This window comes from Meles meles, chromosome 4 (assembly GCF_922984935.1).
Source record: "Meles meles chromosome 4, mMelMel3.1 paternal haplotype, whole genome shotgun sequence".
NCBI lineage: Eukaryota > Metazoa > Chordata > Mammalia > Carnivora > Mustelidae > Meles > Meles meles.
This window is the reverse complement of record NC_060069.1, coordinates 48734639-48751379: the sequence shown is the minus strand read 5'-3', so window position 1 is coordinate 48751379 and position 16741 is coordinate 48734639. Positions and strand designations below refer to the sequence as shown.

General features: G+C 36.4%; 1 protein-coding gene across 3 annotated transcripts in view; it reads left to right on the top strand.

The window, feature by feature from the left end:
* Positions 1–8032, top strand: part of CCDC50 (coiled-coil domain containing 50) — an 84095-nt gene extending 76063 nt beyond the window's left edge. For all 3 annotated transcript variants that reach the window (XR_006817993.1, XM_046001849.1, XM_046001848.1), the window contains 2 exons: positions 587–693; positions 2230–8032. Coding sequence is in view for 2 of the 3 variants with exons in the window: in XM_046001849.1 (XP_045857805.1) it covers positions 587–693; positions 2230–2249 (127 nt within the window). In the remaining variant the exon portion in view is untranslated. The remainder of the gene's footprint in view (positions 1–586; positions 694–2229) is intronic.
* Positions 8033–16741: the final 8709 nt, after the last annotated feature.

Genomic DNA, 16741 nt, shown 5'->3' with positions numbered 1-16741 from the left:
TCCTTTTGACATGAAAAGTTGCCAGTGTGTGACTGTCCTTTCCTTCTCTAAGCTCTGCTTTGCCACCTAGTGGACTGAGGGACTTTGCTCTAGATTTTATAAGCTGAGCCATGTCCTCGCCCTCCCCTTTCCTTTTTTCCTGTCCACCCTCCTGACCTGCCACCCTCACCCTCTCTTTTTCTTTCTTCGTTGTTTAACTTTATTACTTCCCTTCTATCATTTCCTTTTTTCTTCTTTTTCTTCTTAAAATCTACCAAAACAAAGTCAATTTCTCAATGGCAGTGGTCATACACCACATTAATGTTTTTTTCTCTCGTCCTTAGCACAATGCCTCCTACATATTAGGTGCTCAGAAAATATTTGTTTTTATTGAATTATGTATATCAAAGCAAAGGAACAGTAAGATAAAATAATTTATTCAAGGTTATGCAACAGGCAAGGAACTAAGATGAGAATTCTACTACATTGTGGCTTTGCATGGTAAATGTTTTTTACCATGAAATGTTTTTACCATGTATTCCAGTGAGAGGTGGAGTTGTAGTCACCACTAATTAGAGTACCTCTTTAAATTCGGACTTCCCTTCAGGCCACCACCACCTATCATGACGGATGCTGAAGATTTGGATTACACTCATTTTACAAACCAGCATAATTCCACGCGTCATTTCTCAAAATCAGAATTCTCTCATAAAGGTAAGAAAAATATATGTGATCAAGCTTAGGATTTTTTTTTTACAATCCTCATGGTATTGTGGAAAAATCAAATGATGTCTTATAGATTGCTAGAGTGGCAGAATAAGTTATCCTTCCTTTTGGAACATCAGTATAGTATTCTTCATTTGTTAAAAAATATAAAACAGAAAACAAAACACCCTAACTTGAATGCCAGATTGTCTATGTATGTGCATTTTCCTGTAGGGAGAATTTGTAGCTTTTATCAGATTGTTAAAGGGTGACTGTAAACAAAACAAAGAGCAAAGGGAAAAGAAAAAAAAGAGAAACCAAGAAAACAGACTCTTAACTGCAGAGGACAAAGTGATGGTTATCAGAAAGGAGGGGCAAAGGGAGGCTGGGTGGAATAGGGGCTTGGGTTAAGGAGGTACTTGTGATGAGCACCAGGTGCTGTGGGGGACGTGTTGAATCACTCTATTGTGCACCTGAAACCAATATTACAATATATGTTAACTAACTGGGATTTAATAAAAAGTTAAAAAAAAGGAAAGAAATTAAAATTAATAAAGTACACACATATATATACAATTCACACAAAACTTCTGTCACACAAAAGAAAATCTGGGCAAAGGAAATGAAAGAATATGGAGTCTAAGTTGGACCAGATCTTTATTTTATTTTTTTATTTATTTATTTATTTTTGTGTCAGATCTTTAAAAAGAAAAGAATGGTTACATGTAGCTGTTCTTCCAAGCATACACATTCACTTACATGTATTTTTATGATACTCATAAAATGAAATAATGAAGAGGTAATTCTTATACTAATTTTCTCATCTAAAAGTGGAAGTGATTTTAATTGTGTCAGTGTTGTCAGGATCACATAAATAAAATACATGAAAGCACTTTGCAAAATCTTTATAAATATTAGGTCCTATAAATTGATACCTGTTATTTGGCATAGCTTTTGAAGATTTCTTAGGTCATGTTTTTATTATCCTTTTACAAATCTAATGGTCATGCCTTCCCAAACTTCTTTTTTTTTTCCTGTGGTCATCACAAAATACCAATATACAGGTGCTGCTCCAGACTAATTAAATAAGAATTTCTGGGGGCAGGAGGTTGCCAAGCATTTATATCTTTTCAGAAAGCTCTCCTACCCCAACCCTCTCCATTCCGACATTCATACAGTGTTGATCAGACAAAGGACATTATGTAAAAGGTGGAATTAGTTGGACATTACCAAAACAACCCATACACTTTAATTTCCATCCGTTGGTGGACTTTCCAACGTGGCTGGCTTAACTGGAAGTAGCTCATGATTTTTTTTCCCCCTCAAATTCACTACTTTTTAGGGGAGGTCTTTCTATCTTTGACATATATTTGATATACAATACTAAAATAACACATCGACTCTGTATGTAAATATTTTACAATCAAGAACAAAGAAGACATGCATAGAAATGAAGATAAGTGATTTTGCCTGAGCAGGGAGAAGGCAGAGCATTTCTGAGGTTTTTTCCTTAATGGTGTTTCTTCTTTTTTCCTCCTTTCCAAGGTTTCCATCATAAGCAGTAAAACCCTAGGAATCTGCCTTGAGAACGGACTCACTGTAGCAAACATTACTGGATGATACCGAATGCGTTCCACACTTATTTTTTTCCTCCTGTGTTTGTATTCCTGGGATTTATCTTCAAGTGTTCTGACCATAAATAATAATTTTAATTCGCTTAAAATGTTTGGTTATTCCTGATCACTTGGGCAGTACAGGAAAATCTAGCTTCTGAATATTGGCCACTTCTCTGCTACATATGCTTCCTGGGATATAATATCTAAAAGCTCTGTGAAATGTCATTTTTGTTAGGTATGGAGTACTGGTATCTAGAGACTAGGCTTTATTTAGCAGTTAGAATTTTGTGGAGATTATGATCAGAATAAAACAATGTCTGGAAGCAATACAGAATAAAAGAATATAAGAAATAAGCTTTTTTGTGCATTAATGTATGATATGTTAAAGAACCTTTTGCTTTTTGTATTCTTCAGGAAAATTTAAAAAAAAAATCACAACCATAAAGTATTAGAAAAAAAAAAAAAAAAGAAAACCTGGAACAGTTGGAACATGTTATGTTGACCACCAGGACTGTAGCAGTTTTGCATATCCTTATAAGCTCTCCTGGGAGAATTGGCCCAGATGTCATTCTCTGACACTTTCCCTCTGCTTCTGCTTAATAACAGGTCTTTATGAGGCCTCTCGGCATTGGGCTATTTATTAGTATTTATTGGCAAAAGTTTAATTCTATGAAATATTAACTCAGGTCTGTGCAAAGTCAGCTGAAAGTGAAAAAGTGAAAAAAGGGTTGTATCCCTTCTCTTCTTTTACATTTACATACAGAGCCAAGGGAAGTAGAATTGGAAAGATGTTTATGTAAGTGGTGATGCCGTCATTCTCTCTGGACATAGATTGATAAGTCTTCCTCTTGCTTAAAAAACAATGGTATTTGTTGGAAACCACTCAGAGTATTTTATCTCTCAGTCAGTAGTCAGATTAACTCAACACGAAGTTGAAGTGGATACAATGATATCCAGGTATTTAGCTCCACATTTTCGGTAGTGATTCATGGCATTGGATTCCTTTGTACAGGACCTTTAAAGCCTTCTTTGAGAAACCTAGTCTTTGTCCAGCTTCTAACCTTGTGGAAATGTTTATTTTCCCATGCTAGTTAGTTAATGTAAATGGCAATCATGGTATATATATATAGATAGATATGTACATATCTATCTATATATATATATAATTTCCCTTCAGCTTAACTTTCCATTATTTTTCATTATATGCATCTGACATTTTTGACATTCCAGTATAGTGTTTGTTCAGGAAAGAAATATGGAGATGACTAGAGGAAAAAGTGGTTAATCCATTCTTTTCCCACTGGAAACTGCCTATTTTTTGCCTTATCTTTCCGGAAAGTCTTTCAAGTCAGGCAATATTCAGGAAGCTGTTTAGAATTCTGAGTGGATTTGGGTCCTTTCACTTTGAAAAAGATCTTTAGTTCAAAAAGTTTTTCGATTGCGGAAGTTTGGATGAAAGGTAGCTAAGAGTCAAGTTTAGGGAAATGATAATCTAGAAAGAAACACTAAAATATGAGTCATTTTCAAGAAATGGGGAAAGAATAAAACAAATAGGACTTTGAATGACCCTGATGAAATGAATGAAGCAGTCTTCAATTCAGTAGGCAAGGGTGGATGAAATGGGGGTCCCCACCTTAGTCAAATTCTAGAGGGTGCTTTCAGTATCCAAAACTTAGGCCTTGTTGACTTCTATTAATGCTGTATTTTTCTTTGTCTGCCCTGTGATTTTGTTTCATGTTTTAAAAAGGATTTTTTTTTTTTGTGGTTACTTTTAAGAAAAGAAAACACAATGTATTTTTATTTTGATAGGCAAATGGGCAACATCATTTGCCATATTTTTATTTCATAAATGTTTATTTTTCTATCTCATACAATGATCGGATTTACTTTAGGAATTCTGCATTTGTCTTGCTTCTTATGTACTCTAGCCAATCATATTTATTACTGTAAAATGCTGTCTGGAGATATTTTAATTCAAAAAAATGTTAGGCCACTTAACACTTAACCCTTGGATGTTAGTGTTTCTGCTGTCTTAGTACCCAGAGGTGATAATTCCCTGTGACACCTAACTCAACATCTGTATTGAAAATTTGTTAACTTTTTTTTTTAGGTTTTTAAAAAATTGGAATTTTTAAAATATTTTTATTTTTTGTAAAGCAAACACTTTTAAAGAGTATCAGAGTAATTCTTTTCTTATTAGTTAAATCCTCTTATTCTCATTCAAATATTATTATCTTTAAGATTATATTATCTTTAAGATTAATTATTACCTTTGACTATAGAAGTAACTAACAACTATATTAAAAGGAACTGCCAAACATTCTTCACTGTGTTCTCTGCTTTTCACTTTGTTATATTTATATAAATATGGAAACATTTTGTTCCTCTTTCTACCACTGGACCACACGCAATTTAATTTTTAGGCCCACAGTGTATTATGCTCTAATGTGGTGATGTAAACTAATATGCTGGCCTTGGAAATCTGTTTCTTTTCCCTGGAGGCCCCATTAACACTGGTATTGCTGAATGAGCACAGTATGTTATGGAGCCTTATCATAAGGCTACTGGATGTGTATACCCTTTCCCCCAACCTAACTTTTTGTAATTCATTGCCTGGAAGCAAAGTTGGACAAGGGTCAGATTAAATGTTCTGAGTTGAAGAAATTTGTAGTATGAAACTGTTTTTAGACATAATTATTTTACAGGAGACTGGACAGTTGCTACATATGCTTCAAAAGAACATTGAGATTTTTAGAAAGTGACTTTGCATACCTTTGAATTACTTTTTCTCAAGTGACTTTACAACAACCAGCAACAGACTAATGAACTGCAAAAAAGACTTCACGGTTTTTGATCATAGAGAAACATCTAAATTAGAAAAGAAAGATATGGATAGATATTTCCCAGGAGGAAAACCTTTTCAGATTTTCAATGGCCACTTGGATCTCAATCAACATAGTCCAAGGTGTGTGACCTTGGGCCTTGTGTTCCCCTGAACGCTAGAAAATTGTGAACCGGACCCATTTTCCCCTTTTCTTCTCTACTGTGGTCTGCAGTCAAACTGGATGGTGACTAAATTCATTGCTGACTCTGTCCACACCTTTCCATCGATGTCAGGACTTTTCAGTAGTTAACTTTTAATGGATAATTATTTTTCCTCAATACTGTCAAATACTCTCTAATTTTTGTGTTGTGCCAAATTGTTCTATGGAAACACCTGCTATATAATATGGTGCATTCAATTTACCACATCTGTGGTTAACATTTTAGGGCCTTGATTTTTAATGGGTGTTGCCTTTGTATAAAAATCACTTTGGGGAATATCAGGATTATTCATTGATTTGGTGATGGTTTTCTTGAAAGGTAACTGGTGACTGGATATAAGATCTTCCCTCTAAATAAAAGGAGTGAGACCCCAGTGTAATCAGCTTTCTAAGGGACTGAGAACAGAATAGAACTGGCACTGAAAGGCTTTTTTCCCTTTTGAGAAAACAGTATTTCTGTGAAAGGGAACACCATTCAGGTTGATTTCACCAGAGGTAGTGTGCCATATTCTCAAAATGCTGGCTTTTTAGAAACAATCATAAAATCACCAAAACCTGTTCTTTCAGCCAAAAGGAAAAAAAAAAAAAGATTTTTAAAGTACTTTGTCCCTTACTTACTGCTTATAGTTAGAGAAGTGACCAGATAAAGTGGTGCCATTTTCTTCTCATATCTGGTGGTGCCTGTGAGTCTTAAAGCCGAAACTGCTTATCTTCCTATTGATAAAATCCTGTTTTTCTCCTTTAGCTTGTAACAGAGACTGTGGTCAGGGGGAGCAAACCGGAGACTGTCCTGATAATGCTGCATGGGGCACAGTGTCCTCCAGATTCCTGGTCAAGGAATCTCCTTTACCCCTGAAGATATTAAGGGTTATTAAAGGGAAAGTCAGGACTGTTGTTGCTCCTGCCATTTAGTTGTTGGAAATGCTGAAATTTGCTTCCAGAGAAGTAAAAAAGGAAGGGGTAAACTGGGAAATTTTTACTTCTTACAGAGTCACTTTTCTGATGAGGCTTGCCCTTTTTGCCAGCAATGTCTCAAGGAGCAGTATTGCCTTAAGTTAGTTTGATTCTGACGAAGGTCAGAGTACTGTACTTCCTATATGTGAATGACCGTCAACTCTCCTTTGAGATCTGAAAGTCACAGGTGATCCGCAAACATCCTTGCCTTCAGAAACTCTGGATTTCCCCCACTGAGCTATGCATGACCTATGTACTGATGGATACATCATTTCATTGAGTTGCCCTTCAGTCTGTGAACAAGCAGTGGCATGACCAAAACAGGCTGATGGAAGGAGACTGAGAGTTTCCTCATCAGATTCTCTAAGTTATTCTGTGTAATTGAGAGTTGACTGTCCTTCTGTTAAATGGTATGTAGAAGATACTTCCAAAGGTGGTATTGTGTAGCAAAGTCAATTATTACTGTTTTGTGAGGATTTCACCAACACTCTTGTGTTTGTAAATGAGTACCATTGACCAAAAGAAAAAAAGAAAAGAGAGAGAGAGAGAAAACCAAACAAAACAGAGACACTTACTTGAAATGGGAGCTCCTTTGACATGAAGAGTGTTTCTATTTTATTACTTTTAGGAGAAAATTAACCAGGAAAACTTTTGCTGGTAAGGAAGACACCAGAGTGTTTTTATAAGGTTGTGTTTGATGCCATAAATTGACAGAATCATCTAAGTAATTGTGTTGATTTGTTGGAAACCGTCTTCTTCCTTTCTATATTTGTGAATACTGCCTAGAAACATGTTCCTAATGCATTTCATATGCTGTTGTTTATTCTCAGCAAACTAGAGGATGGTTTTCTCCTTTTGAATAACTCTTGATAGCATAGTGAGCCAGCATTGTGCTGGTTTCAGCATTTCAGATGAGGACAGAATTAATTGTGCATCTTAGTTAGTGCCCCATTATTCATTGCTGAGGTTCATATATAAAAAACAGGAGACTTGAAAGACAGGGTTTTTGAGGGACATGTCCTTCACAAAAGAGCAAGGACTAAGAGCAGCTAAAGACAGCTAAGAGAATATACCATTACACATTGCATACTTGGGCTGTATTTTTGTTGCACTGAATTTCAGACCATAATTCCTGAAATAGTTTCTAGCTATTAAATTTAGTAAGAGGGTTTTTGATGTCAGATTTTTTTTTATTTCTGATTGAATTAGCCCCTGAAATCACGGTAGGCTATAACTTAAGCTCTTGCTATAAGCAGAAAGCCAAATGCCCTTTTTCAGAAGTAGCTATATTTTTCACCTGCCTCTTAAAAGCAGTCCAATATTTGTTTCATGAAGTATTATAAATAATGAGGAGATACAGGGGGAAGATAGCATATAAAAATGGTGTTCCACAATGAGAATTCTCTATAAGGGGGTTTTCCTTAAAAAGAATCCATCCCAGAACAACATTATATTTTAAAAAGGTGCTGGATTATAGAGTTGCATGAGTACATATAAATCAAGTTGCTCAGGAAATGAGAGGTGGTGCTGTCATTTGTCTTATAATTCAGAAAAGTGCTTTCCTGAGAGAGAAATTGCATAGTGCCCAGGCAGTTTTGGATTCTTTGGTAAGAAGTCCTTTGACACCTGGAATGTGGATATGTTTAAAAAATGAGTGAGTTATTAACCCAGGTGCCTATCAACTTGTCACCAAGCCCCAGAAGGAAAGGCAGCTTTGAAATAGTTACTTCATGGAACTGAACAGAACCTTAATGGAATCCAGTTGTCTGTCTGAGGACAGAAAACAAAAGAGGCCACCTCAAACCACATGCCTATTTAGAGATTAAATGAAACTGTGAGGGACACTCTGTGGATGCCTTAAAGGTGACGTGTTGAGTACTGGTGGGTATGTGTGCACCCATCTGGGCTAGGCTGACGGAAATCATCTATTTCCGTTCACCTTCACACAGCACAAGTTGTTCCTGTTCATGACCTCATTGAGGAACACAAGAAACATGGTGCTGGTGACTTCTGTGTGTCTTGGGAGGTTGAGGTGGTCATGTCAGTCAGCACTCTCCAGTGCTCATGCCTCCCTTAGATGCCAGTTCTACATCTACATTAATTCATCTATGCAAACTTACATTTTTATGGTTTGTTTTCTACTTACGTCCCATTTGATTCCTTAAATATCAGGTTTAACGTTAATATTATGAATAATTTTTAAACCAAAGTATGTATATGTCTGTGTGCTTGTTTTCCTGGATGGTTTGAGGCAAACACCAGTCTTGTCCTTCTCTCTTAATAAAGTCATCCATTTGTTAAGTCTATGGTCTCATGTGTTTTTTTTTTTGCAATCAAGGACTTGGGAAGTTCTGGGAGGAGGAGTATTTTTTTTTTTTAATGACATAACCCTAATATATATTCATTTAAAAACGTTAGAATTTTCTCTCATTCCAGTTCCATTCATGTTCTGTAACCGTGTATAGCCCTAATGATAATATCTAGTACATCGAAATTGTCAACAAATACTCCCAAATCTGATACTGATACCTAGTACATTGAAGTCCTCAATAAACACTCCTAAATCTAAAGTTGCCTAGAGAATTGGCTTTGTTTTGTGTGTGGTGGTTGGTGACTTAGTTTGATGTATGTGGGAGAAAAACAGTTAAGTGGATATTCACAGAATAATCCGAATGATTGAAGACTCCATGACTGCAACAATTCAAGTCTATCGTTGGTCCTCTGTGGATTTTGAGAAAATATATAGAAACAGCTACCACTTAATGTTTTATTTATTTATTTATTTTAAAGATTTTATTTGTCAGAGAGCGAGCACAAGCCGGGGGAGCAGTAGGCAGAGGGAGAAGCAATCACCCTGCTGAGCTGGATGGGGGCTCGATCCTAGGACCCTGGGATCATGACCTGAGTTGAAGTTGGTAGTTTAACCAACTAAGCCACACTGAGGTCCCTGACTTTTTATCTTATAAGTTTGTAAGTTTGTTTCTTTCTTTTTTTTTTTTTTTTTTTGGTAGACAAGTCATGATATGGAAACTGATGGCTGCAGAAATTAGGAGGTATCTGGAAAATAAGATCTTGTTTTTCATGACTACTAAACAATTTTTAAAGTGATAACCAGCACATTCTCTAGGCCTTCTCTAGCAAATGTAACAGGAAATCTAAATGATCCCTGTTAATATATCTATACTGATACCCTACCGATGTATAGGCACACCGGTGATATGCAATGTTGAAAAGAAAGTCGGTATGTTGATTTCAACCTTCCTTTTCTAAAGAGTTACTGGATGAAAGCTGACAGTGAAAGAAGTAGACATATCTACAGGCCAATTAAAAAAATTGAATATGCAATTAAGGTAGCTCCTTTACTCCGTGGGAGGAGGTACCTGGTACGATTGGGTGGATTTTGTGTAATATGGCTGAGTTGGATGTTAAACTGTGGCCTTGTGCAGAGAGCTGTGGCACACTAGAAAGCCCCTTCGTAAAAGGGAGCCAGGAGAACATTCACCTCCTACACCTTGGAAATTGGGTGAACTCTTTAAGAAGTTTTGGGATTACTACAAGTCACAGGGTAAGGGTAGGGATTTGAAGATTGTTTTTTGGCTCCCCATTATATCTGGGTTACATGCTTAAGGACATGAAAGCTGTGGCAGTGTACTAAATGCATCAATAGGAATAAGGAGACCTGGGTGCTAATCCTGGCTTTGAACTTGCTTCAGGACCTTTGGGACACCACTTAACCCTTGCTAACTCAGTTCTTTTACATAGAGTAATAAGCACATTGCAGCAGAGTTGGTGATCTATAAATACTCCGAAAGTCCAACATTCTGGAATTCCTGCTGTCAACGGCTGCTAGGTTCCTTCAAGATGCCTCAGAGAGAACCCTCATACAGTACTGAGGGCCTGGAAAGTCACAAAGACATCCTAAACATTTGGCTGAAAGGACCCATTCCTGATCATTTGTTTTTTAATTTCTTTTTTATTTTTGACAAAACTGTATTGTGTACAATGTGATGTTCTGATGTATGTATACATTGTGAAATGATGACCACCATGAAACTAACACAGCCATCACCTCTCATCAGCTTCCATGGGTGTGTGTGTGTGTGTGTGTGTGTGTGTGTGTGTATGTGTGTGTATGTGGTGCGCGTGCTTGAGATCTACTCTTAGCAGCTTTCAAGTATACAGTACGTGATGACTAACCATAGTCACCAGGCTGTATATTCGATCCCCCAAACTTAAACTGAATGTCTATACCCTTTGCTGACCATGTGTTCTGAATTGCACTATCCTGTTGCTCCTAGTTCCACACCCAGAAGACTACCAAGAACCAATTTTGGTTTTGCTGATTCTATTGTCCTTCTGTTCTCTATTTCATTCATCTCCATTTGAATCTTTATGATTGTCTTCTTTCTAATAATCTTCAATATAGGGGTTGTTTTTTTTTTTCTAGCTCCACAAGATGTAAAGTTAGGTTATTGATTTGAGATATTTGTTTTTAATATACGCATTTACAGTTACAAATTTCCCTCTGAATATTGCCTTTGTAGTATCCATAAGTTTTGATATGTTGTATTTTTTTTTGTTTTTCTTTTCTCTCTTAAGTATACTCTTAATTTCCCTTTTGATCTTTGTTTTGACCAATTGGTTGTCTAAAGATGCGTGGCTTAATTTCCACATACTTGTAAATATTCTTACTTTCTTTTCTTGATTTACAGCTTTATTACTTTGCAGTCAGAGAAAATACTTTGTATGATTTCTATAGACTTTTATGGTCTAACAGTTTCTCCTGGACAGCATTCCATGTGCACTTGAGAAGAATGGTAAATGGTTGTTGTCGCATTGGGTGTTCTATATATTTGTTAGGTCTAGGTGATTTAGTGTTGTACAAGTGCACTCTTTGCTTCTTGATCTTCTGTCTAGCTATCGTATTCAGAGTGGTGTATTGAAATCTCCAACTATATATTTCCCCTTCAGTTCTGTTAATGTTTGCTGTGTTTATTTTGAGACTCTGTTTGGTGCACATGTGTTTGTTATGTTGTTAGGTGTATGTTATGTTGTTATGTTTTCTCGATGAAATTAACCCTCCTGTGTAATGTCCTTCTTTGTCTTTTGTAGCAATTTTGACTTGAAGACAATTTTTTCTGGTATTAGTATAGCCACTCAGTTCATTTTCCCCATCTTTTCACTTTCAACCTATTCATGCCATTGTATTTACAGTGAGTCTCTTATAGATAGCATATAGTTTCTTGTGAGTTTGTATGTCATGTGAAAACTGGACAGTTGAATACTATAATATGGTAACCCTGGAGGCCAGATTCTTCCTTTTACCCAGAGGGTTTTTTTTTAATTTTTATTTTTTTTAATTTATTACTTTACATTTTGATTGCTGAAGTTTGTAGCAGTTAATTTATCTAGTGACTTTTCCAAATTGTTTTTGGGGGGTTTTTTGGTTGATGTTGATGTTTTTGTTTGTTTGTTTTGTTTTGTTTTTTTTTTGTGTGTGTGTGTGTGTGTGTTTACAGAGATTATATTCCTTTCATTTGTGGTCTTTGTTTCTTAGCTTTTGTTCATCTTGTGTTTGATGGAGATTTTCTTGAACACTAGAGGTAAGAAAAGGAATCTCTTTTAGTCTTTGCAGATTGGCTTTGTTCTGAAGGCTTCCTTTAACACTTAACTGGATTTCCACTGAGGTCAAAGCTGAAGGAAGGTCTTCTGAAATCTTTTCTGAGTATTCATTTTGCCTTGAACTTATGCATGGCTTTCTAAATTCCCCCACAAATATGGTGGTTTTTTTATTGTTCCGGTTTCACAAATTTTCTCCAAGTTTCACTCCTAAGACTTAAGCTGTCTATGTCTCAAGCTGTTTATGTCTTAAGCTGTCTATGTCTCAACTGTAATGTCTAGCCTCAGGTGTCTGCAAATTGTCCATCCACTTTTGCAATGTTTTCAAATAATACCCACTGCTTTTCTGTCCTCAGTGAGTTCCAAGTTAGAGAAAACAGAAATGAACACCTTGCACTTTGCCTTCAACTAGTCCCCCAGTCAGGTTGGAAGAGATGTATGCAATAATTCCTCTGGCATCAGAAATAGGGTCCCCCACTGGAAAGGCAGGCTGCTGTCTTCAAGACTGCTGCCCAGCCAGAAAGGGGATAGGGCAAAAGCAAGCAAAAACACTGAATGCTTTTCTGTTTCTAAGTTAAATTTTCATGAATCCATGTTTACTTGGTTACTATAAACACTTGATTAATTTCCAGAGTTCTGACAGTGTTGGTTCTGACAATTTCTGCTTGTGTTTTGGATATTTCTCTGGGAGAATGGGAGCTTGGGGCTATATACTTGGTCACTTTGCTTACATCACTCTTGGCAGTTTTTTAAAAAGCAAATTGTCATTTTATAGATCAGTGTTGGAAAATTTATTTCATTTTGTTTTCATAAATAACTAGGGACTAATGAATGAATCATGGAGTACTAGTTAGACAGCAAAAGGAGTGAGGGAAATCTCAAGCCATAGGCTGATCTCCAGAATATATTTTTAAATGAGAAAAGCAAGGTAGAGAAAGCATCAAAGTTTTCTACCATGTAGCTGGAAAAGGAGAGGAGAGGTAATGATGCTACTGTGTATGCATTTTTTATAACAAGTAAAATGGAATGTCAACATTTTTGAAGTTAGCTCTAAGGAGGGCAGAGAAACACGTGTATAGGGGAGATGAGGAACCCAGGCATAGTGGCATATACCTGATTTTGTAGATCTGATGTTAGAACCAGATACTTCAAATAATTTCAAGACAAAATTGTATACATTAAAAGGAAACTATAATAAAGTCAAAGTAAAACAAAACAATGGACTTAACTATACCCAGTTGGTACATAATCATACAGAGGGAACTATTTCAAATGGTTTTATTTATATATTATATCTTCTCTCTCTCTTTCTATATACACACACACATATACATATTTTATATATGTATATATATGTATGTATGTATATATATATATATATATATATATTTTTTTTTTTTAGAGAGGGAGGGGTTGAGGGTCAGAGGGAGAGGGAGAAAGAGAATCTTAAGCAAGCTTGATGTCCAGTACAGAGCCTGACGTGGTGCTCAACCTCACAACCCTGAGACAATGACCTAGGCCAAAATCAAGAGTCAGATACCTAACCAACCAAGCTACTCAGGCGTCCCTACACACGCATATTTTTAACAATATTTTCCACCATTTTTGTTCACTGGAAAGGCCAAGAAACCTAGAAAGAATGGACACCCTAGTAGCAATGAACATTTTTTTCATACTGAAATTGTATGAAATATAATTTGAAATATCATTATTTCATATATTCATATATTTTTAATATTATGAAATATCTATTCATAATATTTTAATATATTTAATATTATGCAATATATTTCATAATATCTTTAATATTATGAAATAATATTTAAAATACTTGAAATATTTCCTACCAAAAGAAAACAGACTTTAATAGAGATATGGCTAGTTTAAGTATGAGTTTACATTTACAAGATAAAACTGGAATATCTTTATTACCAAATAACAAAGAAGTTATCAAAGACTACTAGGGTCATATCAAAAGGTCCAACTAGCCAGAGATAGGAGGTTGTGCATCAATAAAGATAATAACTGAAATGAATAGAAACATATCAAATATGTTTATATCCATGTCTTTATAAGCATCTTTATCCTCTTAAAATAACCCTTACTGCTTACCTATGACAGTTGTTGTGGGTCAACTCATTATTTTTGAAAACTGGTGAATAAGGGTAATAACTGGGGATTTATCCTGCCTGGTATTTTTTATATATAAGATGGGTACCTTATTGATGAATAAATGAATAGTTGATGAGACTACATTTCCCTTTATAGAACATTTTAACTGGTAGTCAAATAAAAAATGATGGAATGAGATTATGATCATTTTGCAACCCTCAATAGCTCTAGGTAATGATCACCAACATTTGGTATCATAAAAGGAGAGAGAATTGGATATTATATGCCTCTAAATAGAATTAATACTAACAACAAGTTTCTAGATTTATCTACCAAACTATAGGAAGTAGAGGGCATTGAAGAACACTTTGAATAGGAAATAAGGTTGCAATCTACAAAACCAGACTGTGAGAAACTGTATTAAACAAATAGCAAAAATTCTCCCAAATGAAATATATTTGTGAGGAAACGGGAGAGAAGGAGTATAAGATGCAAGCAGTATTTTAACTAATTGAAAATAAACTGAAAACAGAATTCATAAGGTGATGGGGGAGATGTGCACACTGGCTGGATATTTGATGATATTGAGGATTTAGTGTTGATTTTTTAGGTGTGATGATATTGGGGTCAGACTGTAAACAAAAAGAGCCCCTATGTTTCAGAGATACACACTGACAAAATGATGCGACGATGGGGGGTAAGAAGCAAATGAGATATAAGTAAGAAAAGATCAGCCATGTATCAATCATTAGGAATGGGTCAATCAGGTATATTATAATGTTCTCTCTACTAATGTATGTTCAAATTGTCCATTAGTAAAGTTTTTTAAATGGCTGAGAAATAAAATTTTCAAACTAAAACTATGAAAAGTCCTACTCTATGTATGTGTTCTCCAGGCAAAAGGAAAATGATCATGGATGAAAGGTCAGAAATATAAAAAAGAATGAATATAAGTAGGAAATGTGTATTTGTAGTGACAAGGAACAACGAAATGAGTATAGAGTGCATAGTTGGCTTGACATTTGGGGATTGGCTGAGTGGATATACTGCATTTCAGACCAAGTGGAGCACCTAAGAGGGACGTGAAAGTTATCTACATTTTGGTTTGCTAACATGGCACCCAGGACATGTGCAGCACTGTTTGGGGCCTAGAAAGTTATTTCAACAAGAGTCTTATTCAAAAGCTAATGAATAAATTAATGAATGTTAGGAAGACTCTAGTATAAGGATTAAAGAGACCACCTGGTCAGAATGCTTTTTTGTTTATTATTGTTTTCAATTAGCCAACAATATAATACATCATTAGTTTCTGATGTAGTATTCAATGATTCCGTAGTTGCACTCAGCATAATACCCCGCAGTTCATCCACATCCATGCAAATCATAGGTATTCATCCTTTCTGATGGCTGAGTAATATCCCATTGTATACATGAACCACATCTTCTTTTTCCATTCATCTGTTGAAGGACATCTCGGCTCCTTCCACAGTTTGGCGATTGTGGACATTGCTGCTATGAGCATTGGGGTGCATGTGTCCCTTATTTTCACTATGTCTGTATCTTTGGGGTAAATACCCGGTAGTGCAATTGCTGAGTCATAGGGTAGCTCTATTTTTAACATCTTGAGGAGCCTCCATACTATTTTCAAGAGTGGCTGCACCAGCTTGCATTCCCCCCAACCGTGTAAAAGGGTCATGATCTCTGGGTCCTGGGATAGAGCCCAGCATCGGGCTCTCTGCTCAGCGGGGAGCCTGCTTCCCCCCTCTCTCTCTGCCTGCTGCTCTGCCTACTTGTGATCTCTCTCTGTCAAATAAATAAATAATAAATGAAACAAGATGGGATTGGGAGGGAGACAAACCATAAATAAAATATTTTTTAAAAGGGGAGGGGTTCCCCTTTCTCCACATCCTTGCCAACATTTGTTGTTCCTTGTCTTGTTAATTTTTGCCATTCTAACTGGTATAAGGTGGTATCTTATTGTGGTTTTGATTTGTATTTCCCTGATGGCCATTGTGTTTTTGACCTATCAGTTGCTTATAACTGATGTTTGCAGAAATGAATATTTCAAATGAATGCCACACATCTCCTGTTCAGAGAATTGTCAGAGAGATCTTTTTTTTTTCCTTCACTTTTGTTAAGCTAGCAAATGGGGGAGAGCAGACAGACTCAGAAGGGCAGAGAGTGTCACATGGCATATGTGCTCCCCTCTCCCTTGACCCTTCACCGCCCTTTACTCGTATGGAATTCCCAGCAGTCACAAGCCCAACTCCAACTCCCACTCATCCTCCAGAGCCCCTCTTGGAGAAGCTGAAATCACGCACTGTGGTGCACCTAGCCTGGCGAAACAGGCGTTCTTACCTCTCACAAAGTCTGAAAGCACAGCTGCTTTCCTAGTCCCAGACCACATTCTCTGCTTCCTTGGGCCCCAGGGCCAACCTCTAGGGAAGCTCTCTCTCAATGTGCTTGAAATGGGGCACGGGTACTTCCCACCCTGTCCCTGGTCTGTGAGAGGGGAGCTTGGGGGTTCCCGGTACTTAACACATCAATAACTCTATCCAAAATTGATCAAAAAACAAACAAACAAACAAAAACTCAGCAAACTCTTCTCCCATCTCTACTTTCCAAGTCTTTATGCCCCCATATATATGCATGCTGATTTTGTAAGTCATGAACCATTTTTTAGCCACCTACTTGGATGTTTATGCGTGGTAC